The 25,615-nt window shown below is 36.5% G+C and overlaps 1 protein-coding gene across 1 annotated transcript in view; it reads left to right on the plus strand.

Moving 5' to 3' along the window:
* LOC137398809 (neurogenic locus Notch protein-like) overlaps window positions 1-25,615 on the plus strand; it is an 84,325-nt gene that overhangs the window by 24,440 nt on the left and 34,270 nt on the right. Inside the window, exons 3-10 of the mRNA XM_068084987.1 lie at window positions 862-1,064; window positions 2,413-2,556; window positions 9,468-9,620; window positions 13,573-13,689; window positions 16,040-16,153; window positions 17,575-17,737; window positions 24,584-24,729; window positions 25,271-25,366. Coding sequence (XP_067941088.1) covers window positions 862-1,064; window positions 2,413-2,556; window positions 9,468-9,620; window positions 13,573-13,689; window positions 16,040-16,153; window positions 17,575-17,737; window positions 24,584-24,729; window positions 25,271-25,366 — 1,136 coding nt within the window. The remainder of the gene's footprint in view (window positions 1-861; window positions 1,065-2,412; window positions 2,557-9,467; window positions 9,621-13,572; window positions 13,690-16,039; window positions 16,154-17,574; window positions 17,738-24,583; window positions 24,730-25,270; window positions 25,367-25,615) is intronic.

The raw sequence follows: 25,615 nt of genomic DNA on the forward strand, positions 1-25,615 counted from the left end.
GGGGCGATTGTAAGTAGAGGTTTGACTGTATGGTGAGGGGATTGTAAGTAGAGGTTTGACTGTATGTTGAGGGGATTGTAAGTAGAGGTTTGACTGTATGTTGAGGGGATTGTAAGTAGAGGTTTGACTGTATGTTGAGGGGGTTGTAAGTAGAGGTTTGACTGTATGTTGAGGGGATTGTAAGTAGAGGTTTGACTGTATGTTGAGGGGATTGTAAGTAGAGGTTTGACTGTATGTTGAGGGGATTGTAAGTAGAGGTTTGACTGTATGTTGAGGGGATTGTAAGTAGAGGTTTGACTGTATGTTGAGGAGTTTGTAAGTAGAGGTTTGACTGTATGTTGAGGGGATTGTAAGTAAAGGTTTATCTAATTTATCTAATTATTTTTATTTATTTAAAAAAATTATAAAACGTGGGTTTTTGAATGTCAAATGCATTGACTCTGTTGATTCCAAAAAAACTCAAGGTTAAAGTTTTTCATGAGAGGAACTCCAGCTTTTACAGGAAACATACCGAGTGTGTGTGTGTGTCCGAGTGTGTGTGTCCGTGTGTGTGTGTCCGAGTGTGTGTGTCCGAGTGTGTGTGTCCGAGTGTGTGTGTCCGAGTGTGTGTGTCCGAGTGTGTGTGTCCGAGTGTGCGTCAAACAAAAATTGGACAGAAATTAATTCCGTCAGAGCGAGCATAAATTCCATAAAGAAAGAGTTGAAAAGTTTGTCTGCTAGCCTTCTTGGACTGTATTACAATGTCTTCAAAGAAATAACTAGCCCAACGTAGAACTTCTGGGAATGGAGAGGCAGTGGTTGTTTTTGTCCGATTGTAATCCATTTTGATTGAGTCCCTTTCATACCTCTGCTTGCTTGCAGATGCCTCGAACGGTATAGTGGAATCTATTGTGAAGTTGTCAACCCGTGTATAGCATCACCCTGCCAGAATGGGGCTCTTTGTGAGGTTGTGACGACGCAGGCTTTAGTCGACTACAGGTGCAGGTGCTTGCTAGGATATCTTGGCAGAATCTGTGGTGAAAGAAACCCAGATTCAGCCTGCTATAACAATCCTTGTCAAAATGGTAAGTATTTCCTCATTTCGACGCGTTTAATCGTTCGTATTTTCAATTATTACTTGGAAATTTCATATTACGGTAAACCCTCGCTACTTCATATTACAGTAAACTCTCCCTACCCAGTGGGATCATATTACAGTGGGATCTCCAAACACGCTGCTATCTTCTTGTTACGTTTTGCAAAAAGCGCGAAGTGCTCGGGACATCTTTCATCATGCTTCCAAAATGCCTTTGACCCTCAAAATCGTCTCATGAACCTCAGAAAGAGAGGGAAATGCTTAAGATTAATGAAATTATTCATTAATAGTTGTTATTCGACATGATAAAGGCAGGGATTAGCAGGCAAAGTTAGTTTTTATTTTGTGGATTTTCACTTTTTGTGGAAGTGCTGGTCCTGATTAACTTTGAAAAATGAGGAATCACTGAATAGGCCGCAAGCGTACTAATAAATATTTTACTGAGTATTTGTCTGCGAGACAACAACATACGACATTCGAAAAAAACTCGATTTAATATATTGTCAAGTTTCTCTAATAATAGTTCGAAGATGCAGACCGTTTTCTAAGTTCATCTCCATGACACCTGTTCTATCTTGTCGGATTGCCTATTATTTCGCCTTGAATGTGCTCCAGTGTTTTCTGATTAGTCGTACATATGAATCTTATTTGTTTATTGCATATAGACAGTTTACTGTGGCCAATTCAATGTCTGTTAGATAATATATACTCATGGCATGCTGAATGTGTTAGCTTCTTTCCTGCACGTGTCTCTGTGAGTGGGAGTTAGCTTCTTTCCTGCACGTGTCTATGTGAGTGGAAAAACTTGCTCTATTGCAAGATTTTAGTTTCATTGGAGTACTTTGCTAACTAAAATGGCTTTAAATACTAAATTATATACATGTATATATTACTTTACTGGCAATTTGATTTCAGATAAAAATATTTTTCAAATTATGCTATAAAACAAACAAAAAAAGAAGAGCAACAGTTAGTCAATCAAATAAATGGCGTACAAGTTTAATATATATAACTTAATATTGTGATAAATTTTAATATATTAAAATATACCAAAATGTATTGAAGTGAGTTCTGATGAAGTCACAGAATAGTTAGGTGTAATCACAGGTCTAGTCAGAATTTTTTTTTGGATAATAAAAAATATTGCCAATCCTTGTACCGAGGGTTCTTTTACAGCTGGTAGTTAAATTGTGCAAAAAACGAACTTTGAAAAAAGTTCAATATTTTTATTGCTTTTTTAGTGCTTGAAATGATATTGACACCATTTTTGCTTTAGCTTACTGCTACCCAATAAATAAATATTTGTAGAAGTATTTCTATGTACGTACCTTTTATAGGTGGGAGTTGCTCTCTCCAAGGAAGTTTGGAAGTCTATGAATGCAACTGCCCTTATAGATGGGGAGGCAGACACTGCGAGGAGGTTGACTATTGTGCTGACAATCATTGTAACAACAACGCTGTCTGCATATCTAACTCTACAGGTGCTTGTATAATCTATTATTTTTACTTACGTTTGCGAAGTTGACATTCTGAGAAATAGACAGAGTTCACATAACGTAAATTCCACATGACGTAAAGAATTTATGTAAATTTGTTGCCTAACACTGTAAAAAATTCCATTAATAACATAAAGATTCAAGTTGGTGCAAGTTTTCGAATTCAATTTGAACAGCGAGAATCTCGTAGTTATCCCTAAAGACTTAAACAAAATCTTTATAGGTTTTATTAGAAATTACTGGATATTTTTCTATCATTTACAATTGTTTTTGATGTTTGAGGTGATCTGTTTGCCAGGATTGTCTAGATTAAAATTGATCAAACGTGATCATGATTAAAGATTAAGATTAATCGAAAGTACGATTATGACGTCAAGTGTCGTCGGCAAATATTTTGTACATTTCTTGAAAGATTGAGGGAAAAACACCAGCGATATATTAGTTATTAACTAAATGGGTTCACATAACTGATACCTTTCCCAATTGAATGTTTGGAGTTTTATTCATGATAAGATACCACAGAAGAGTTCAATGGGTGTAATTAATAGTGAACACTTGTCGACATATGCCAGATTTTTGATAACATAACACACGCGTTAGCTGAAGACTATAAAGGTGTAATTGAATTCAGGGCTGCCTGCGTAGACTCCCGTTTTCAATGAGGGACTCTACTAAAGGACCTGAAGTCAATCAGGCTAAAACAATGAGACACGAGGCTGGTGGTGGCTGGTGTGAAGAGTATTAACTTGTTAGCAACAAGTCGGAGGCAGCAGCCGCTATGTTACAGCCCTGCTGCCTCCGATAATCCGAGTTGTCTTAGTTTCCATTTATTGCTGGTTCGACCTGCAAATAGAACTTTTATGTAGTTTGGATGAACTAGTAGAGAAATTCTAGTAGATTTTATCAGAATGTATCGGTATTTTTATATCACTGGAGATTGTTTTGATGTTTGAGGTGATTTGACTTCCATGATGCGTCAAAATTAAAATCTACAAAACATGATCTCTGTTAAAACGCTGAGAAGAAAAATACTAGCCAAAATGACATCACTACTTGCTATCATTGCCATACATAGTTGATATCGACTATTGCGTTCAAGTTACATGTCTCTATTCTGTCGGTCTTTTTGCAACTATAGGTGTCATAAATTGTACTTTCGCTTGATCTGAGCATTTTAACCGCCATCAAGTTTTGTTGATTTTAATCTTGAAACATCCTGGCAGTCAGATCGTCTCAAGCATACAAAACCACCGCAATAATAGAAACCAACTGATTCAGACGTTTTAATAAAATCAACTAAAATTCTGTGCAAGTTCATCATTAAGCGGCTAAAGATGGCAGCGATTAGTTCGGCAGCGCTGACTGATTGTCATAACAGAGTCAATTTTCCCACCACATCCTCCTCCATGATTGATTGTTGATGACTGCTAGAAACTGGTTCCATGCTGTCAGCACACATTCTTGACTGATGCCTGGATTATGGGTCTCTGATGTTACGTAAAGGTTGACTTGCAACAAAATTCACATTACAGTTATTTGATATAAAAAGATTCACTATGTCTTACTCTGTTCTGTTGTAGGTGCAAAATATGTGGAAATGTGATTACAAGCTTTTAAAAGCTAAAAAATGAACAGTTAATCGCAGCCACACGAGACCGCCGTAGTTTGGATTCGCTTTCCAAAACGGCTCAAATGTGACGTAGCTGTGGTAGATTGTTTCTGTTTACACTTTTATGCAACCTCATTCGTCGAAATATTTTCACAAACATACTTCACGCATTCAATAAAACCATGTCTATTGTTCTTACGCATCTGTTTTATCGTCATCGTAATGCGGTCACTTTTAGCAGTGATATCCTATAACTTACCATAAAAATTCGTTTAACTTTTTAGCCTTAGCTTAAAGGAGTACATATCATTGCCTGATAATCATGACGAGCCTGTTGGTCACTTGTGATAATCGAAAAGTGCTGCAAAAATTCTTTGAGAAGTATTGGGTCACATGATCAGATTACGACTTGTCGATTAGACCAAACCGAAACAAAACTGTAAAGTTGCGAGCATCTACATTTGATACGGGGGTCTTCGGTAATACCCGAAGTGTTTGTCATAGACTAGTGCTACGATAAGTTTTATATTGAGCTTTTTATTGGCCTTTCAATTCACACGTGAACATCACGTGACAAGATGATAACCAGATTTCGTTACTACGTCATCGAAATAAAGAGATTCCAATCTACGGCGGCTTTTCGTTTTTGAGCTTTTAAGAGCTTGTAATCACATTTCCTCACATTTGGCACTTACAACAGAGTAAGACATGGTGAATCTTTTGATACCAAATAACTGTAATGTGAATTTTATTGCAAGTCAACCTTTAAAATATCCTACAAAAGGGCTGCTAGGCGTACACTATGTTTCCATGCCCTGGTTAATTCACCAGTTGGCGGCAGCAAAAAATGGGAAGAGTCAAAACCCACAAGTCAAATCACTCAAGTCAAATACACGCAAACTTTTATTGAATGTATCGTGCTTGTGCGAATGATGTTCAAAAGAATGCTGCATAAGCTGTTCCATTTTAAACATTTCTTACACTTGGGTGATTCCTATTTCAATGGTTTAAACAAGATTGTGCCACTATAATCTCTGGTGTAGAATTCTTCTTTTTTTTTAACAAAGCGCTCCCGTTAATCCGTAACACGCGATTGTCTATCGGAATACTTATCGCATCGTAATTCCATGTGCATACAATTCCAAATCCACATCATCCGCGCTATGGAAACAAGAGCGGTAGACATTATATCTGCGCCCAGGAAAAGCATAGCGTTGTATGGGCTCACATGTAATCTTAGCCACCATTATGATCTAGTAAGGTGTCATTTTACATCCTTAATGAGATATGGACCTTGCTTTCCACAATGCTATGGAGTTAGAGCCCCTGCAGCGACCACACAGTATGTTTTATTCATAACTAACAGATGGTCAGGTGTAATCACTGTGCACAGCTATTCAAAAATGTGGCAGTCGATTGGTGCAGGTGTTGGAGTGTTGGTCTACAAAGTTCAATGACATGAGTTCAAATCTTATTCGGTGCAGCTTTTTTCCATAGCAACAGTAGGCTACATGCGGGTCAATCTTTCATGGATAATTCTTCCATGAGCGCTCCTCGAGTTATATCAATCAAATTAAGTCTACATATTCTACTGAGGTCAACCCACGGCTGTATTTTGTCGATCATATAATATATCGACTTTTTATCAATCAACTTATGAATCTATACAGTATAAAGATAATATTTTTTGATAGTGTTGATCTTTCTAATTAGTAATCGAATTGCATTTACATAATCTAGCGATGTCTATATTTTGGTCAATCATCCACTATATCGACCTTTTGCTTGTCAATTTATGAATTCATTCCGTACAAAGATATTTTATTGAAAGGGTCCAGCTTTCAAATTGCAGTAATCTAATTGCATTTATATAATCTAGTGATGTCATCTATTTTGTCAACGTATGGATTTATAACATACAAAGAAAAATATACTTGGAAAAAACTAGCTGAAGCATAGCTATGTGACAAGTTGAGATAACAGCCTACTTGACTGGCGATAAGACTTAGAGATCGATTCCAGTCTTTGTTTCCCTCAATTCCTTCACAATCTATAATGATTTGAGCATTAATAATAGCTATTCATCTCATAATAACCGTTATCATTCTCGATGGCATCTCTCGAGTATCCATAGCCTTAGAACTGGTTAATGGACAGGCGGCATGGCATGCCGCCTTCACACCTTTTCCTAGCCATTCTTAAACTGGTGGAAGTCAAACAGTGACTCATTGTTAATGTATCAATAGTTGATGCAGTTAGTGCCTCGTTCCAGTCCTACTAGGGATATAAAACTATATTTTACCCTACAGCAGGGGTAGGGAACTTATGGCTTTCGAGCCATATGTGGCTCTTTTGATGATTGCATCTGGCTCTTTGATAAATCAGTAGAAAAATAATTCATAACTTAGCTGTTAATTTAATTAACGTAATAATACAAATAGTGCTGAAATAATAGTAACATTAAACATAACGTCACTACCAAGACGAAAATGAAAAATAACGTTCCCTTAATAGAAATATATTTTCATTTGCAACTTTTTGATGTGGCCGCGCAGCAAAAAGTTTCTATCACTTTCTGTACTCTGCTCTGCGCAGGCCGCACAGCGACTGCAAACGTCATTTTTAGATCAAAAGGTAAACCCTTTAAACCAAATGATGACTAAAACAAGTTGTTATTTGTTGTTCAAAATAAGTTCAATTTTCTTATACTCTAAAATTGCTCAATCATACTAAATTTGTTGGTCTTCCTTTTCAATTTTATGTTTTCGAGATTCAAAATATTCATATGGCTCTCTTAGAATTAAATTTTGAAACATGTGGGTTTTTGGCTCTCTCAGCCAAAAAGGTTCCTGACCTCTGCCCTACAGGATGAAATTATTGGCGGAATTGAATTTCGTGAAAATGGTCTTTTCAAGCATATTCGCGGGCTAAATTATTCACGGATGAACACATTCGCAAATAAATTAATCTGTGAAAGCAGCTAGAAATAGAGTAGTACCTTCACATGTGTATACCACTTGTTTAGGTTTCTATTTAGCTGAGAAATTTATGTCGATCATGCTAAGCTATACATTTTTTTGCCGCATTCAGAGATTTTCATGAATGTTCATCGATGTGGAGGCCTTTAGTGAACGAACAATTTGTGGTAAGTTATGAGTTTTTTCAATGTAAAGAACTGCAGGAAACTTTTCGATTATGACGCCGTGCCGAATTCCGAATAACTTGTGACAACCTTGAAAAATTTGGTAAAGAAGTGTGATGCATTAGCAATGGGCTCAACTCAAAGCCCCAGCGATTATTTTAAAAAATTTGGAACTCGGCTACGTTTATTAACTCTGCCTAGCGGCTAGTTTTCAATTTGAGGTATTAGTTATTCTCCCTTGTGTTAAAAATAAAACCAGTTATTCGCGGATTTTAATAACTCGTGGAATTGACAGTACGCGAATTATTAAATCCATCGAATAATTTCATCCTTTAGGGTAAGTTCAACAAAAGGTCGATGTAGTAGAAGACATCCAACTTGACCTTTGTTTCTTTCATAAATGAGAGAAACTGATGTTTATTGTTAAACCATAACTGTCACGAACAACTTTTATTGTATTTACTAGGTAAATCAGACACGCTGATTCCAATTTTGTAATTAAAATAAAGATTAGTCCACTAACTTTCAGAGTAATGAAGGCTTTTTTACAGCGTTTTAATATCAGTCTCGAAAACAACACAATCGGCATAACAAGCTCCGCCCATAAATACGTGACGTAACCTAGCTTTTTAGGAACAGAAGATACGTAAGGGTGTTTAGACCGATTTAGAATAATAGAGATGGGTGTTTTAAAATCCATTAATATCTAAATTCAGCCTTAAAAATAATATCAGTCCTTTCTGAAAGGTAGATGAGCTATTTAACATTGCCATATTTAAAAAAGCGCGATAACAACGCTAGCTTGTGATAAAACCGTGCTTTTTGAGCTCATTTTTCTCGGCGTCCAGCCCATTTAAACGTCACGTAACAAGCTACCAGCAATTTTAAATAGTTTATATACCTTTCATAAAAAACTGAAATTATTTTACAGGCTGGATTTAGATAATAATGGGTTTTAAGACACCCATCTCTATTATCCTAAATCGGACTAAACATTCCTAACTTCTGTTCCTGAAAAAGCTAGGTTTTGTCACATATTTATGGGCGGAGCTTGTAATGCCGATTGTGTTGTTTTTCGAAACGGATATTGAAACGCTTTAAAAAAGCCTAAATGACTTTGAAGGTTAGTGGACTAATCTTTATTTTGAGTACAAAATCGGAATTAGCGTGTCTGATTTACCTAGTAAATACGATAAAGGTTGTTCGTGACAGTTATGGTTTAAGTATTTGGGCTCATGGACAGTTCAACTGAAGCTATGAAGCCGCAATTACAGTCAAACCTTCACTTACGATCACCTCAACATACAGTCAAACCTCTACTTGCAATCACCTCAACATAAATTCAAACCTTCACTTACGATCACCTCAACATACAGTCAAACCTTCACTTACGATCACCTCAACATACAGTCAAACCTTTACTTACGATCACTTCAACATACAGTCAAACCTCTACTTACGATCACTTCAACATTCAGTCAAACCTCTACTTACGATAACTTCAACATACAGTCAAACCTTTACTTACAATCACCTCAACATACACTCAAACCTCATACGGTGTAGGAGTCTCTAATGCCTGGTTCTCATATACGTCGCAAAGTACCGGGGTGGCAGCACCGCAGGCTATCAGTGGTGAAATGGGAACCTACACGCTCCGAGTGCCGCTGGTAGTTGCCGGCGGTCAACACAAAAGTTCAGGCGCTGTTCAAATTTCGCGAAAAGCCGCAGGCAAATCCTTCCCGAAATGCATTGTACAGGTGAAGGTCAGCATTATCGAAACGGCATGGTGAGTGAACATTTTTATGCCATTATTAGCGATGCAGCTTCATGTGAACATAAGTCGCCGAGCTTAGCGTAGCAAGCGTTTTGCCGCGCAACCGCCAAAGTCGAGCTATCGATATGGGAACCAGGCTTACTGTACTCAATTTGCATGGTTTTGTTTAAGAAGTCATGTCTAGTGCAGACCTTAGACAGGGATGACTACATAAACATCAATGCGTGTCAACTGACCTCAACACTTTGGTTCATATCCTCTGTATTATATTATTGTATTGTCATCTATATTATTATCTTTATTATATTATCATCTCCATCTTCTGCCAAGCTCGTCTTTATACTATAGTATGTTTCTGTCTTTTGCAGCTGAGAGCTATAGCTGTGAGTGTCCAAGTGGGTTCACCGGCTCGACGTGTCAGACAGATATAGACGAATGTCAGTCAGTAGAGTGTCAGAATGGAGGCACCTGCAACAACTCGCCAGGATCGTATGAGTGTTCTTGTCTCGGCAGATTTACTGGTTCGTACATTTACCGTCTGTATTGGTTAAATACAGTTGATATCAGGTCTGATAAATACAGTTGATATCAGGTCTGATAAACACAGTTGATATCAGGTCTGATAAATACAGTTGATATCAGGTCTGATAAATACAGTTGATATCAGGTCTGATAAATACAGTTGATATCAGGTCTGATAAATACAGTTGATATCAGGATAAATACAGTTGATATCAGGATAAATACAGTTGATATCAGGATAAATACAGTTGATATCAGGATAAATACAGTTGATATCAGGATAAATACAGTTGATATCAGGATAAATACAGTTGATATCAGGATAAATGCAGTTGATATCAGGATAAATACAGTTGATATCAGGATAAATACAGTTGATATCAGAATAAATACAGTGGTCTGATAAATAAACTGATGAGCAAGTAAGTCCATTTTCTGAGCCATTCCTGTAATAACATGTCTGACAAATGGCTATCTGAAATAGAATGGAAAAGCTTTGAGCTGTTCCGAAGAAAACAATACAGGCTGGTGAAAATTTAGTATAACATATTGCTCTGATATAACACTCTGTTATGACTTTACACCTGAAACATCCTTGCAATTTCATACCTGACAGACGTCGTTTTTTGAGAAAATCAAAGATTCAAGCGAGTTTGCGCAGAAGCACATTTTCTGAAAATAGTTGAAAGATAAATTAGTACATCAATCAATAGATCAATCTGTCAGTAGATCAATAATAATATTAGATCTGTCAATAAGAAAGAGGCTTGCGAATGCTCATCTTAGGGATTTCAGTTTTGAAAATTGGAATTTTTCAAATTTCAAAAATTCTTCAAAATACAAATGGCGTTTGTATTTGTAGCAACGACATTCAGCTGGTCGATATATGATTATCGATGCTACAATGTTCTTTGATCATTGAAACCAAGTGTCACGTTCTTGTGCTGAAATAAAATATTGATTGTTTGCTAAATCTTGTACAAGTTTATTGTATATTTATAATAAAATTATTATAAATCAATGTATACCGTTTTTAGTCAATAGGTGTCTTTAGAGCTGGCCTGAGTATGCAAGTCGTTTGGAATAGTTTTACGCAGGTAGCAAGACCGGTGTCTTTCATCTCCGCCAACTACCTAATCAGTTAGCTATCCTCATTAGCATGTGACAGATTTGGCAGGTGCTTTGACAGGTGTTTACTGGGCTATTTTAGTTTCTTTGACACTTTCTATTTGCCATGTCCACTTCATTTGCTGTTGCTACGGAGAACTATATTAAATATTCCGTTGCTACAAGCACTCCATCACGACTTTCCATTCAAAGCGAGATTACTGTCAATATAACTAACGCTGATTTGTGGTTAAACATTATGTCCAAACAGAAAATCATTACAGCTCCTTTTTTGCTTTCCACGCTAAAGATTAGTAAACCAGCGGATGCTGATGAAGACAGCTTGTTTGCTGCTCTTCTATGAGCCATTTCCTGCCCTGCTTTGTCGAATAGTTTTTGATCTTTTTGCAATGATCGTGTTTAGGCATTGCTGACACTAACCACACGGCTGGTGAAAGCCCGACATAGTTCCTAATGTCAGGCTCTTGTATAAACACAAGCGTCTGCAAAGAAGAGAGAAACAAAATGCTCACTCGCATTGACAGGCAGGCATTAGCAACGGGTTCGCGTAGTTATCACCGAGTTTCTATGAGGGGATAATTCATGAGAGGGTAATCCATGAGAGGGTAATCCATGAGAGGGTAATCCATGAGAGGGTAATCCATGAGAGGGTAATCCATGAGAGAATAATCCATGAGAGGATAATCCATGAGAGGGTAATCCACGAGAGGGTAATCAATAAGAAGGTAATCCATAAGAAGGTAATCCATGAGAGGATGATCCATGAGAGGTTAATCCATGAGAGGGTAATCCACGAGAGGGTAATCCACGAGAGGGTAATCCACGAGATGGTAATCCACGAGAGGATAATCCACGAGATGGTAATCCACGAGATGGTAATCCACGAGAGTGTAATCCACGAGAGGGTAGTCCACGAGAGGGTAATCCACGAGAGGGTAATCCACGAGAGGGTAATCCACGAGAGGGTAATCCATGAGAGGGTAATCCATGAGAGGATAAATCCCCAAACTTGTCATCCATAAGATGGATACAATAAAACCCCACAAGTCAAGTGAGTTTTGTTACTTGCAAATTTTTATTGAGTGTTTTGTTCTTGCAAAAAACGCGAACGAAAAAATGTCTTGCTAGAAAATTCCGCGCTAGCTATTCCATTTTAAACATTTTCTACATTTCAGTCATTCATATTTTGATTTGACGAGACAGAAGCGCGCCGCTATGACCTCTGGTAGAATTCCATATCTCGTTGAACAAAGCACCGCAACATGCGATGTTCGTTAAAATGCTAATCGCGCAACATCTCATCGTGCGCACAGTTTTAAATCCCGCATCATTCGCACATTGGAATCAGTGATAGACATATCTACAGTCTAGAAAGCAGAACAAAACAAAATGCTCATCCAGGCATTTGCGACAGGATTGCACAGTAATGTGGCAATCCATCTCGTCAAAAAAATTATGAACAGTTTGATGAGCAGATAAGCCTTCTCTTCAAGGGCCCTGACAAGCGTGTCTCTTCCACTTCTATCCTGGAGAGCTATGATTTATGTGTTATCACGCTGGTAACCTGAGAGCCACATGTTGCAACTATTCACCAGTGTCAATAGGCACTATAGACACTCACAGCAGGTGCTTTCTTATCTAGCTCAGCATAAACTACTGTTTTACAGTAGCGCTTTGTTGAATCATTGCTTTTGATTAGGCCTTCTAAGTGATTTCTTCAAGGTTTGGAGTTGTGTGCTCTCCAATTGGCTTCCCAATATAGTAGGCATTCCTAAAACGTAAATCAAAGATGAGAAGGTTTTTATGTAATATGAACAATAAAATACATGTAAATATGCTAATATGTTCTAAGATCTTCCCTAACTCACCCCTTTGGTCCTTCAAAATAAAATACTAAACTTTTATTCGTAGAACTACTTTTAACCCTTTGACCAGGTATAAGCCCCCCAAAAACAACCAAAACTCATGTAATTTATTTTCGAAAATTCAATAAAATCGATATTTGATGAACATGCATAGCTCAAATCTTAAATTTATTTCTATGAACAAAATTTTTTGCACATATACATTCATTCACATGTCTACTACTCAAAAAAAATTACAACCATGTGCAATTGTCCCTGTATGAAATGCTTGGAAGCATTTTTTTCGGTAGAGTCAAACGCTATAACGTAGCCGTGCGAGCCACCATAACGATCGTTTTCTCTGCATAATCCAAGTATATTAAAAGTTCAAAAATTTCACATCACTTCTATCATTTGAATTATTTTTATTCTGATCAGACAAAAAATCACTAACGATCGCAGGATAAAATAATCTTTTATTTTACCGTTTTGAAAGTCGAGCCGATGTTGACTGGTTTTTCCAACTTTTAATCTTTTCCAAGGAATCGCGATTTGTTTAGCTTTTAGCACAAAGCAACGCCTCTCAGATAATCGTTTCCTACTGTAAACCATCGACCCATATATTGTTGATGATATTTAAAACTTACTAGTGTTCATATCCTTTGTTTAACGTTACTAGGCGACAGCTTTATAAACGTCTACCGAAATAGACATAAATGTCGTTTCTCCACGCAACCGGTAAACGACATTCTGGTCGTTTCCCCTGCCAAAGGGTTAAAAGATTTATCCAATAAGTTTAGCTTTGATAGTGTTTAAAATTTTTCTAAAATAACACCGTCTCACCTTTACATTGAAGTGATTTTTCTGTGTGTCATTGAGCTAAAGCATGAGAACCCAAAAATATGTTAGAGGATGGCGTGAGACCTCCCTTGTGAGATATTGTTGTTCAAAATTGATAAGCTGTTGCGTTCAATTTTAGGGGTACATTGTGAAAGCGACTATGTCCCTTGCAACCCTTCTCCTTGTGTGAACGGTGGGCTATGCGTCGAGGACACACCCACATCATATGTTTGCTCATGCCCCACGGGGTTTGAAGGTATGTAACGAGATAACTACATTTTATGCGAGACCGTAGAATTGTTTCTATCAATCACTGTGTTTCCATTGCGCGGATCATGCTGATTTGGAGTTTTGTCCACATTGAGTTATCATGTGATAGGAGTTTTAATGAACATTTGGGAGTCGGGGGTTAACATTAGTGTTAAAAAGAACACTAATTGTTTTTTTTTGCAATATAATAGCCCAAGATCCTAAATTTATTGTGGCAAAAATTTGGGTTGATCTGTTAACTCTCTGATGCTTGATCAATGTTCTTATGTAAGTACTAAGGTCATTATAAAGGATTTCCGTAACAAAATAGTTAAACTAGCAGCCAACAGGTAAAAGTTAGGATCCCAAATGTTGTTCAGTGAGACTAAATGTGATCTGTTGATTGGTGACATGTCTTTAATTTGGACCTCAATTTTAAAAATTAACAGTTGAGCCTTTGAAGATCATTCGTAATAGTGATTTAGTTGAATTTGAAAAGTGGACATATTCTCTAGTAAAATATAATATAATAATGCATAATACAATATAATAGCACTATACAAAATCGTAGGCTTCTACTTGAATTTGAAAAAACCCTGACATTGTTACCCAGAGGAATAACCAACTAGACTCAATAAGAACAAGAGAAAGAAGAGAGCAACTCCTGAAATCTATTCGTTGATAGTTAACAAGTTGAGTATAACTCAAAGCATCGTATCGACGCTCATATCAAAAGGGCCGTTTGCATGACATGACCATACATGACCGTTTGCATTTCAATAGCTGACATAACCGCCAAGTGCTCGCCAAGTATTCCTTTCTATTTCTGCCAATTGTTCCATTATTCGCTACCACTAGCGGGTAAAAGGCTCGTCTGCGATCTCACGAGGTTTGAGTAAGACAATTCAGTTCATCTGATGTAACTTTTGACCAAGTTATGTTGGTGCATTCTAGTCGATGTGAAAATTTTGCTTTGCTTTAACGTGAACACTTTAAATAAATCTTTTGTCTCCTATTGTTAATGTTGTTAGTATTATCAGTAACAAGATTATTATTAGTGCCCTGGCAGTCGGGTGCGCCATGAGAGATCGTCAGGTTTAATAACCTTCTGCACAATTACTCCAATCTAAAATAAGGGGGTCGATTGTAGCAGGTGTTAGACCGTTGTTCTGCTTAGATGAATGTCGAGATGGCAAATCCTGTTGCAATGTTTTTCTCAACATACAACCATGGCTTCAGACGGATGAACATGGCTCTTAATATAGTAAAGATTGCCTGCTTACCGTTTCCTGTGAAACAGAATCACTGAAATCACATTATTCCCAATTCTACTTGATTTGATTCTATGAAGGCTGGTTCACTCTATATCGCCATATCTCGGCGTTGATGCCACAGTTATACTTCAGTGATTGTCCATGATAACACAAACCCATACCATTTCTTTTTAATTTTTTCGCGAAGAAAACTTGTTTTGATATTGAAAAAATTGAAAAACAAATGTTATTTGTTTTCGTGTGGTCGAATCAAATACTAGGCCTGCAACATCTATCATAAACGGAAATGAATAAATCACGCTATCAGCAACCGCGAATTGCCATCGTCAAAATGGTTCACACTATACAGGCTGTTGTTTATGTTCGGCGAAACATACTCGTTGCTTTGTCGATGCTATCGGCCCCCGGTTCACATAGTCGACGATAATCGCCAAAAGACAAACGCCGAAGTACGACGATATAATGCGAACCAATCTTTAGTTACTAGGGGTAAACCCAACAACTATACTATTTTCTAGTGCCTTATTTGTTTTTGGTACCAATTCGATTTACAAATCGAGCGCAAGGTTATCTCAACGGTTAAAAACGTAGTTATGTGGACTGATCATTGAGATGGCTGGGTTGTTGGGGAGATCATGATGCTTTGTAACGTTAACGAAGCATGCTGTTGGGGCCGTCCTCAGCCATAAACAGCCATCCTCTATGAATTATGTTTACCTAAAGGTTCTTCCAAATATGGCTGAGTTGGTCAGGTGTATAATGCTGGTTGTTATATGTACACTGCAGGTAGAAACTGTTGTATGTACACTGCAGGTAGAAACTGTTATATGTACACTGCAGGTAGAAACTGTTATATGTACACTGTAGGTAGAAACTGTTATATGTACACTGTAGGTAGAAACTGTTATATGTACGCTGTAGGTAGAAACTGTTATATGTACACTGCAGGTAGAAACTATTATATATACGCTGCAGATAGAAACTGTTACATGTACGCTGCAGGTAGAAACTGTTATATATACGCTGCAGGTAGAAACTGTTGTATGTACACTGCAGGTAGAAACTGTTATATGTACGCTGCAGGTAGAAACTGTGAGGTGAACATCGATGAGTGCGCTAGCAACCATTGCTTTAATGGTGGCACCTGCATAGACCTGATCAATGGCTACAGATGTGACTGTCCTTCCACTCATACAGGTAAGCAGTTGAATGGTTACAACAGGTTACAGCAGGTGGCTAATTGGTCACCTTGATGGAGTACGCGAATGTCATACTCACTCATACCATGATGGGCAGTACTTCGATGCAGCCCCCTCCGAAGTCGAGGGGATTGTACGTTTACATGCTGCGCAGAGGTTTTCATCAAATTAGCCAGAGAAGAGAAATTGTATAAATCGAATCGCCGGATGGAGAGATATAATCGATCATAAATACCGAACGTCAGAAACAGTCTTTTTATGCTTTTGTCGTCATTATACTTTTATTTACAATACACATTAACAAGGTTTTACGAACCTTAACACACTTTTTACAAAGTAATATATTTTTAATAAGTATTTTCAAGTAATATACTATTTAAATGTTACTTTAGGACTTGCCTCCTTTTTTCGAAAAGTGTTGGCATCGATAACCAAGTCTAGGCGAGTAATCACCTCATCATCTTCGTGGGAGCAGACCATAATTAAATTTAAGTGAAAGAAGATCGGAAGAATAGAAAAAAGAAACAAGATAAGCGGGATAACTTTTGTACTAGTCTATGGCCCTCGATGAATCTGCCTCCACGGCAAGAGAGCTATGCGCAGCCACTGCGCAATTGTCGTTTCCTTGCTGCGAATTTGCACTGGCTTCGCACTGATCAGTGCGCAGTGATTTCAGTGCGAAGCCGCCGTTTCCATGATTCGGAGAGAGCGCAACTCCAAAGTACTGCGCATTATGGAAACAGGGAATATTCGTTCAATTTTTAGCAGTTCAAAATGCTCCCGCAAAGACTATCCCTAAAATATCATGTCTTTTATATTCATGTCCTCATGCTATGCACGGCATTTGGAAAATGTTTTTTATTTCAAAATTGCAGTTGAAAATGAAAAAGTACTGAGAAGCCTTTTACAACACGACTTTTGACTTTTGGTTGCAAAAACTTGAAAACAGCTTTTTTATTACCTGGCAACACCGGTCATTCAGCTAGCAAACATCTGCTGCAATAATTATGTTTTCATGCTTCCACTCTGAGTCATAGAAACGGTAAAATCCTAACGCATTTAGCGCCATTTTGCTTGGCTAAATTTATATGAAGACATTCACTGTGAGAATACTATTTGACATCATAGAAACACTCACTGCTGTTGGATCCGAATCTATAATACTAGACTAAGCTCTTCTCAGTGGAGATAAAAAGATTTCAGGGCACAATCATACGAGTCTCTGCTATGTATACAACTGAGTCTATGAGTATCTAATACTTTACTACCGGCAGCATTAAACATGGCAGCAATTATTATCAGCAGCATTGACTTGATGACTGTTCTCTTGTCTGATAGCAGAACAGTCTTTTATAATAATTTCAATCGTTTTTGTCAACTTCAGTTCGTCAAACTTCATCAGAACAGCTAATTTTTTAGGTACCCACTGTACGGAAGATGTGGATGAGTGCCTTAACAATCCGTGCCTCAACAAAGGCACTTGTCACAATGAGAACCCAGGCTACACATGCATTTGCGTCAATGGATGGGAAGGAGTCAACTGTGAGACCAACAAGGATGACTGCCTGGCGTTGAAGTGCGGGTGGGTGTGCCAGCCTCCCTCTTCTCTTTTTTAAAGGAAATGCTCCATATTTACATAATGCTAAAGATTCATGTTCTTGAATATTTTTCTTGCAAACGATCCTAGATGAGTTTTCAATTAATTCGGAGTTGTCACGACAATCAAAATGCACTCCATTTGTTAGCCTGTGTGTCTTCTAAATGAGAAGAAAACTGTCTAGCTCATGAACCTGAGCTTCCAGCTATTTTGAATAAAAAATTTGCGTACTTTTGCTAATTAGGTTTACCAGCTCTCTTATCGACATTTGCGGGTCAGAGTTTCTGTCAAACAACATGACTATTATTCTCAGCAAATAGTGGCAAAACATAAAACATAAAAATTGTCTGATTATTTTGAAAAAGAAATGAAAAGGCGCTCTCTCATGCGAAATATCTATGATGGGATTATTTCTAGTTTATGATTGAGTTATTCAACTGGCTCGTGTAAAATTTAAGGATAAAAAGTGGGGCTTTCGCCATGTAAGATAGCTTTAATTACTGGCTGGAAATGACTTGGCATGTGCTTCCTGTGTAACAACGAACCTTTTTAATAAGACATGAATACATTATAAATAATTATAGGAATACGCGAGGGTCAATGTATGATTATGTTATATTTAACAACCTCTTCTGTTTTTGAACCCTCATGCGTTATCATCAGCTTGTCAAATAGCAATTTTCAACAAGTTATGCAGTAGAGTAATATCTTGAGATACGAGTGTTCCGGCATGAAAAATTTGAGATATGAAATAAATACCAAGCAAATATTTGCCTTGGAATACAAGAAATATTTTTAAATCTAAAATTTAAAACCAAATTAAATTCGTATCTCAAATTAGTAGGGTAGATAAAAAGACAAACTTTGTCTATGCATGTGAGCTGAGGTCATTTAGCCTACGCTAATAATAACTGCAGTGATGAGCGAAGTAGACTGGACCCCTTTGTTGGAAAACCAAAATTCTCATTTACAACCTTGTTACTCAGTGTGAATTTAGCCATAAAACATTTTATTATTTCAAGTAATATAAAATATATATGAATTGAATAAGTTAATAAAAATGTATGTGGTGTGAAAATAACCATACAGAGGGTTGTCTTCAACCATTGAAAAATGAAATTTTCTCAATTCGGCTTACATAATCATTCAAAAACACGATTTTACAGCTGCTTGATTTACATATTTTCTATTAGGACAAAATAAAGATTAATTTAATAAATAATTTATGGCTATTGACTGAATTTACAATGAGTAATTATGTTGTATGTGAGAGTTATCCTTTTTCAACAAAAATGGTCTAATTTATTCCACACATGCTGGAGTATATGCTGGAGGTGATCATGTTAAAAGGGGTTATCAACTATAGCAATACGGCCAGGATGTGTTCGTACTGTATTAGATTCTTTGGGGACTCTGAAAACTCAAATGAAAGCCATGTTTGTCCGTAAACAATTATCTAAAACATTAAAAAACAAAGGAATTTATATTTCCAACACAAAAACTTTGCATGTAGTGTTCTCAGCAGTACGCTGTTGCATGTTGGTCTATCATGTTACAGGGAAGATTTGTCCTAGCAGTTTTTCCTATGTCAGTAAAATTGCTCCACCCCACTATAAAATGCTATCTAATATATAATATCGTCTGACAACTCTGACAGAGTGCTTGAGGAGTAAATATTGGCGGCATCCGCCCAGTCTCCTTTTTATGTATTTTCGTTTCGTTGTAATTGATTGCAGCCACTTGAGATATCATTTGTTTTGCTGCCAGACAGAAGTTACGTTTCATCAAATACTGACTTTCCTTCAATGACCTTCAGCTTCTAAAGTTCAAGGCAGTATTTTTTAGCCAAATTGCATGAAACTTTCTTTTTTAACAGCTCACAGCTGTATAACAGTAAACAGAAAGTAGAAGGTATTTCTCTATTATTTGTTGCAGTTTTTGATGCTTCAAGTGATCTGACTGTTAGGAGGTTTCAAGATTACAATCGTCGAAACTTCATCGCGGTTAAAACGCTCAGATTTAAGCGAAGTGTAATTATGATGTCCTATTGTTGCATTTCGCCAAGCGCGCTGACCAAATAGAGGCTCATGGCGCTGCAATTGCTGATATCGATATTGAGAAAGACAAACGCCCGTGATTTTAGAGATATAGACGTGAAAGCTAGTGATGTCATTTTGGCTAGTATTTTTCTTCTCAGCGTTTTAACAGCGATCATGTTTTGTAGATTTTAGTTTTGACGCATCTTGGCAGTCAAATCACCTCAAACATCAAAACAATCGCGAATAATAGAAAAATACCGATACATTCTGATAAAATCTACTAGAATTTCGTGGAAGCTCCATCTTCAAATGTAAAAATGAGTGGAGCTCAAAGCCTGCGCAGCTCTAGCCGAGCCCAGCATGAGTAATCGCTTTCGTCTATTTTCCCAGACTTTAGCCATAGATAAGACAGTTTGTTATGACACGTAGTGTAATGTACAACGTTGCAGCAGAATGCCATTTTAGAGTCTTGATAATGGCCTATTGCTAGCTGATTATATCTGCTTCACCGATTGTTTTAACAACATTTCAAAGTTAACGCTTTCAATAGAGCATCCCGTTTCAATGGAGCACCGGGTCTGGATGCAAGTGGTCGGCTGAGGGCTCTAATAGAACATAAATAAATTGAAGGTTGCAGCACCGCGTGTGATCAACAGATGACAGGCTGTTGAATGAGATCGTTACATGCGCCGACCTCTAATCTGTTATCATCACGCTTTATATTATAATTCAATGTTTGCTATCTCTGTAATCACTCTGAATTATATGTTGAAGTCTATTTATTCTGCCCGCCGAGGTGGATGACTGAATGGCCTTACGTGAGACTTTGATGTGGCAGCGCCGAGTGAATGTTTGATACCAACCACTTATCTACGCAGATAAATGTTTTTCGCTGAATGAGAAAAGGCAACAATTGGAGAAACTGATCAAATTTTTATTAGCTGTCAACCAAAGAGCGCACTAATTTTTTTTGTTTTTGAGCGGGATTGCGAGTTTTATTAAACAGTATCTACCCTGACGATGCGTCTACAGCCATCATCAAGTCTAATAACAAATTGCACAATTTTTCCAAAATGCACCAAGGTGCTAAACAGAATGTCTGTGTTTGAATCTCGTGTGATGCCATTTTTTCCCCAACTTCCACCTGTGATCTCGAACAAACGGACAGACATTATAATAAATTTATTATAATAAAGATTGTGAAAGAAGGTACGGCTGGTTCACTAACAACCCATTGTCTTAAAACACAATTATTTCCTTAAAATATCCATGAGCATTACCCATGTTTATTCCAGAAAATATCATCAAATATTGTGTTTTAATTAATATCTAGTCATTAACATAAAATAACATTTCATCTCTTTTGGAACCGATAAATGCACCTTTTTCAGATGTTTATCTCTGTTGTTTTATTTGATATTTTTATTTATTCAGACAGTTTTAGATTCTTGTATTCTTGCTGGTTTACATAAAATATAAAATTTTTTTTAACTCAAACTAGCGATGTGCTCAATCTGGAATTTTCATGGATTTTCATTTTTCGTGGTTCGTTTTATTAAACTTATTTATTATACTTATTTATCTTTGTATCAAAAACCTTTTAAAGTTTTTTAGCTGGGAATTTCAACATTCATGTAAAAAATACTCACAAAAATATTTTTGTAGTATCATTCATTACAATGTAGAATATCTTAATTATTTTAATTATGATGTAAAAGTACGTAAGCTGTCTCAACTTAATCTCGTCGTCTAACATATATATCCATTTCTGTGCCTATACAACGCCAAGCCTACTTTCTTCATTGTTTATATGATACAGTATCCTTGTTAATTCAGTCTTTTACAGTTTTATATTTGCTTTATTGTATTATTTATTATTATATTATTTATTATAGCACTAGTTATATGGGGCTAAAAACTTCTATGCTTCTAGCTTCTATGGTTTAATGAAACAAATTATATTGTATTCTTATAGACATATTTTTTATAATAAAATTGACGCTCCTACAAAGTAGAATAATTCGTTCCTAGAGTGTTCATGAACTGAAAAGTCCATCTAGATTTATTATAGTGTTTTTCGTTTTATGAAACCATTTTTTGTATTTCTATAATTTCCTATAATTCTGAATAATTTGTGCGATGTATGAGGGCGCTAGCATACAAAATTAGTCCCTGCAAAATTAAATGTTTATGTAAAGTTTTTGACTGTAGTTCAAGTATGCCATGAAATTATTTCCCAGCAGGTATACAATATTGGTAAATAAAACTGCCACCATTGTCAAACCATAGGATTCAGATAGTGCTATCTCTTCGGGTGCGGAAGAGATTGTTGGGCAATATTTGTTATCACCCTACAAGATAAAGTTTTCTGTGTAATGAGCAAGAATGGTAGAAAATAAACAATGATATGAATGGTTAGTCCTGAGAAAATTCTTTTTATCACCTGACATGTTGACTTATCTCATTGAGGCTTCCAGGGAGATCAGGTGCAGACAGAGTTCTCTGTTCAAAACTTGATGGTCACGTACACTTATACTATTCGCTGGTTAAATTTATGTTTATGTGATTTAATTATAACTCAAAATATAATACAATTATAATAATATGGTTAAAATTATAATTAAATTGCAAATGTCATCATAAATTTATCTAATTTTAGTATATAAATTATATTTATATGATTTATATAGTATACGTTATAGTTATAATAATGTAATAATAATATAATAATGTAATATACTTTATAATTAAACTATAACCAAACTTTACAATTTATATTGTTTTAATTGAAATGTTTTTTTGCCATGACATAATCTTGCCTTGTCAAATGACCATATTGCAAATGAACTTAAGCATTCAGTACGAGTTGTCTCAGCGATAGGAAACAACTCTTAAATTGAAATGTTTTTTTGCCATGACATAATCTTGCCTTGTCAAATGACCATATTGCAAATGAACTTAAGCATTCAGTACGAGTTGTCTCAGCGATAGGAAACAACTCTTAAATTGAAATGTTTTTTATGCAAGCATCTACCAAGTATCTGTCCGACATACAAAATTATTCTCAAGCCACAAATTCAAACCACCTGTTAAAAAATCACAATTTTAAAAATAGAATGGATAAAAGTAGGAATACAACATGAAATGATTGCATGAGTATTGCTAGTAATATTATAAATAGCTATTAATAATATAAAAACTAAGTTTGTTATGGATCAAGATATACTGCTTGTTTCTTCTTGTCATCTTACCCGTCACTCCTGATAATCATGTTTTAAGAATTATGTTCATATTTATTGACCTTTCGCCAAAGTTTTACACTGCAAAAGTTTTTTCGCGTTTTCATATGGTTTTTATTATTTATTTCATTCTAATCAAAGCACGAAGAGATGAATCAATATATTAGTCATTGCGTGTGAAAAGTGTCGCGTTTTTACAAAAAGATACAGTTGACTGCAAGCTATACAATCAGGCTGTCAAACTCACTGTGGATCTTTATGTATTCAGCTATCTTTACAGTCAGTCGTTGCCACTGCGCTGCGTTGCCACTGCTAGGTTGTATGAGGAAATGAGGTTTTGATGAGATAATCCACGAGAAGAACCATGGAAGCATGAGGCAGATGAAAAATATGGAAGTCTCCATAATAGCTTGCTTGCGGTGTTTTCTGCGCCAGTTCAGTTATAAAAGAGTTTTTAAACTGTTTGTGCTTATAGCTGCGTATCCTGTCTCGCTTGTGGATATCAATCTCTGTTGCCATTTGCCTGTTTGTGTCAAATACACATAATAACAACTAGATAATAGACTTACCTATATCAAGCGTTTATAACCTGCATGTTGAATGAAATACATACCTCTGATAAGAGCAAGTTTATTTAATATATAAGAAAAATCTTGTTTTATCTTTTTCTTAAATATTTTCGCAGTATTTTAATAAGTTTTAAATTTCAAATAATCTTTACTATAATAAGAGTCCATATGAGACTCTAAAGTGGTGGAAAAAATATTACGACGCACGGAAGTTGAACCCTGATATTCAGATTCCCAGCCAAGTGCGTCACTGTCTGCAACACTTAACCACCCATCACATGTAGGAATAATCTTACGCATAGTTATTACACATGTCAATCTCTCACAGGGCACAGGACTGTCAGAGTAATAGTTGTTGAGGAAAGTTAAAATTTTTATTCTAATGACAGCGTAAAAAGTGGCGAGAAGTAGATAACTCCATGTGTGTAGTTATGACATCTTTGTTACTAGAAAGTAGGAAAACTTACTAGCAAAACGTTCGCATGTAACACTACAGTAATGTTAGCATGTAACGCTACAGTAATGTTCGCATGTAACGCTACAGTAATGTTAGCTGCGCATTACACCACAAGATCCTAGTCTAGTTGAAACTTCATGCGAAGGCAAGTGACACTTCTTGAAGTTCTTCAAGTTCCCTACGTCTCCCTACAGTGGAAAAGTGTCAAAATGTTTACTATAATAAGATTCGTGTCTGTCTATGGTTGGGGACAGACGAACAGACACCAGACGAACGACAAACATTGCATTTCATTGGGTTTAGCTCTTGATATTCACCTTTGTATGCATGCACTCTGACAACCACACCAACTCACCACCTATTGGCATTGCAGAATAATTATAAATCAAATATTTCCATGTACAGCTCTCTCTTTCTATGCTATTATGTTATTTCTATGTTACTAGAAATATTACTCGCAATTATTATTCTAACACGTGCTAGTGAGAGGAAATATGTGATTGATTAGAAGTTGCCTTTCCTTGTAGGCCTGGTGGGACATGCATTGACCAAGTCGGAGGTTTCCGTTGCGAGTGTCCAGTTGGAAGAACCGGTTTGATCTGCCAATTCGATGACGCGTGTTTGAGTGGACCGTGTCACCCAGATGCCAACTGTGTCGTGCACTTTTCTACTGGTATGTTTGTCTTTCATGTTGTCTCCTTTATCCGCTCTTCTCTGCGCACGAACTTCCTGAATGCCTCCATTTCTAATCATATCTCAAGCTCTACATTTTTGTTTTTACCTGTTTTGCTTGAGGTCATGTTAAATTGTTTTACATTACGCAGATTGTGTTGAATGTTTTTATTAACATTTAATATCCTGTTTTACTGAAAAAAATTGTCAGTTATTAAGAATGGTCAAACTGGAATATTTGAGTGATTATTTATACTATTGTGCTAATTAATGAGCGTATTCTTTTATTTTTATGATTTGATAAGAGGGACATCAGAACATAAACATTTGTTTTATTGTCTGGGCCTTCCTAGAACAATCAAATCATTACTAGCTAGTCAAACCTCTGCTAGCTACAGTCTAACCTTTTCTAGCTACAGTCAAACCTCAAATGTATACAGTCAAACCTCTAATAGATACAGGCGATTATCTACAGCTATGAGGCTAGAATCGCTTCATATCGCACGTGGTATTGATATTCTAACGACTTTCTCGTTACCCAGGGGAGGCGATATGCGAGTGTAGCTCTGGCTACACGGGTGCTGACTGTTTAGTCGACTTGAATGAGTGTGAAATGGCTCTGTCTCCTTGTAGTCACGGTAAGTGTTGACCTTGACAGGTTGTCAGGTGATGTAAAAGTTCTCAGATCTAGAGATGATTGGCTAGATCACTAGTCATAAGTTTTACTAGACAATTTCATTTACAGACTTGTCATTATTGCTTATAAATTATTATCGTTATGAAACATGTTTTTGTGAGAAGACAAATCTTTTGCAGATCATCTTTGTTGATTTTAATCTATTATTATTATTATCGAAATTATTATTTGTATTAGCTTATGAGTACAA

Source organism: Watersipora subatra, chromosome 6 (genome assembly GCF_963576615.1).
Source record: "Watersipora subatra chromosome 6, tzWatSuba1.1, whole genome shotgun sequence".
NCBI classification, from domain to species: Eukaryota; Metazoa; Bryozoa; class Gymnolaemata; order Cheilostomatida; family Watersiporidae; genus Watersipora; species Watersipora subatra.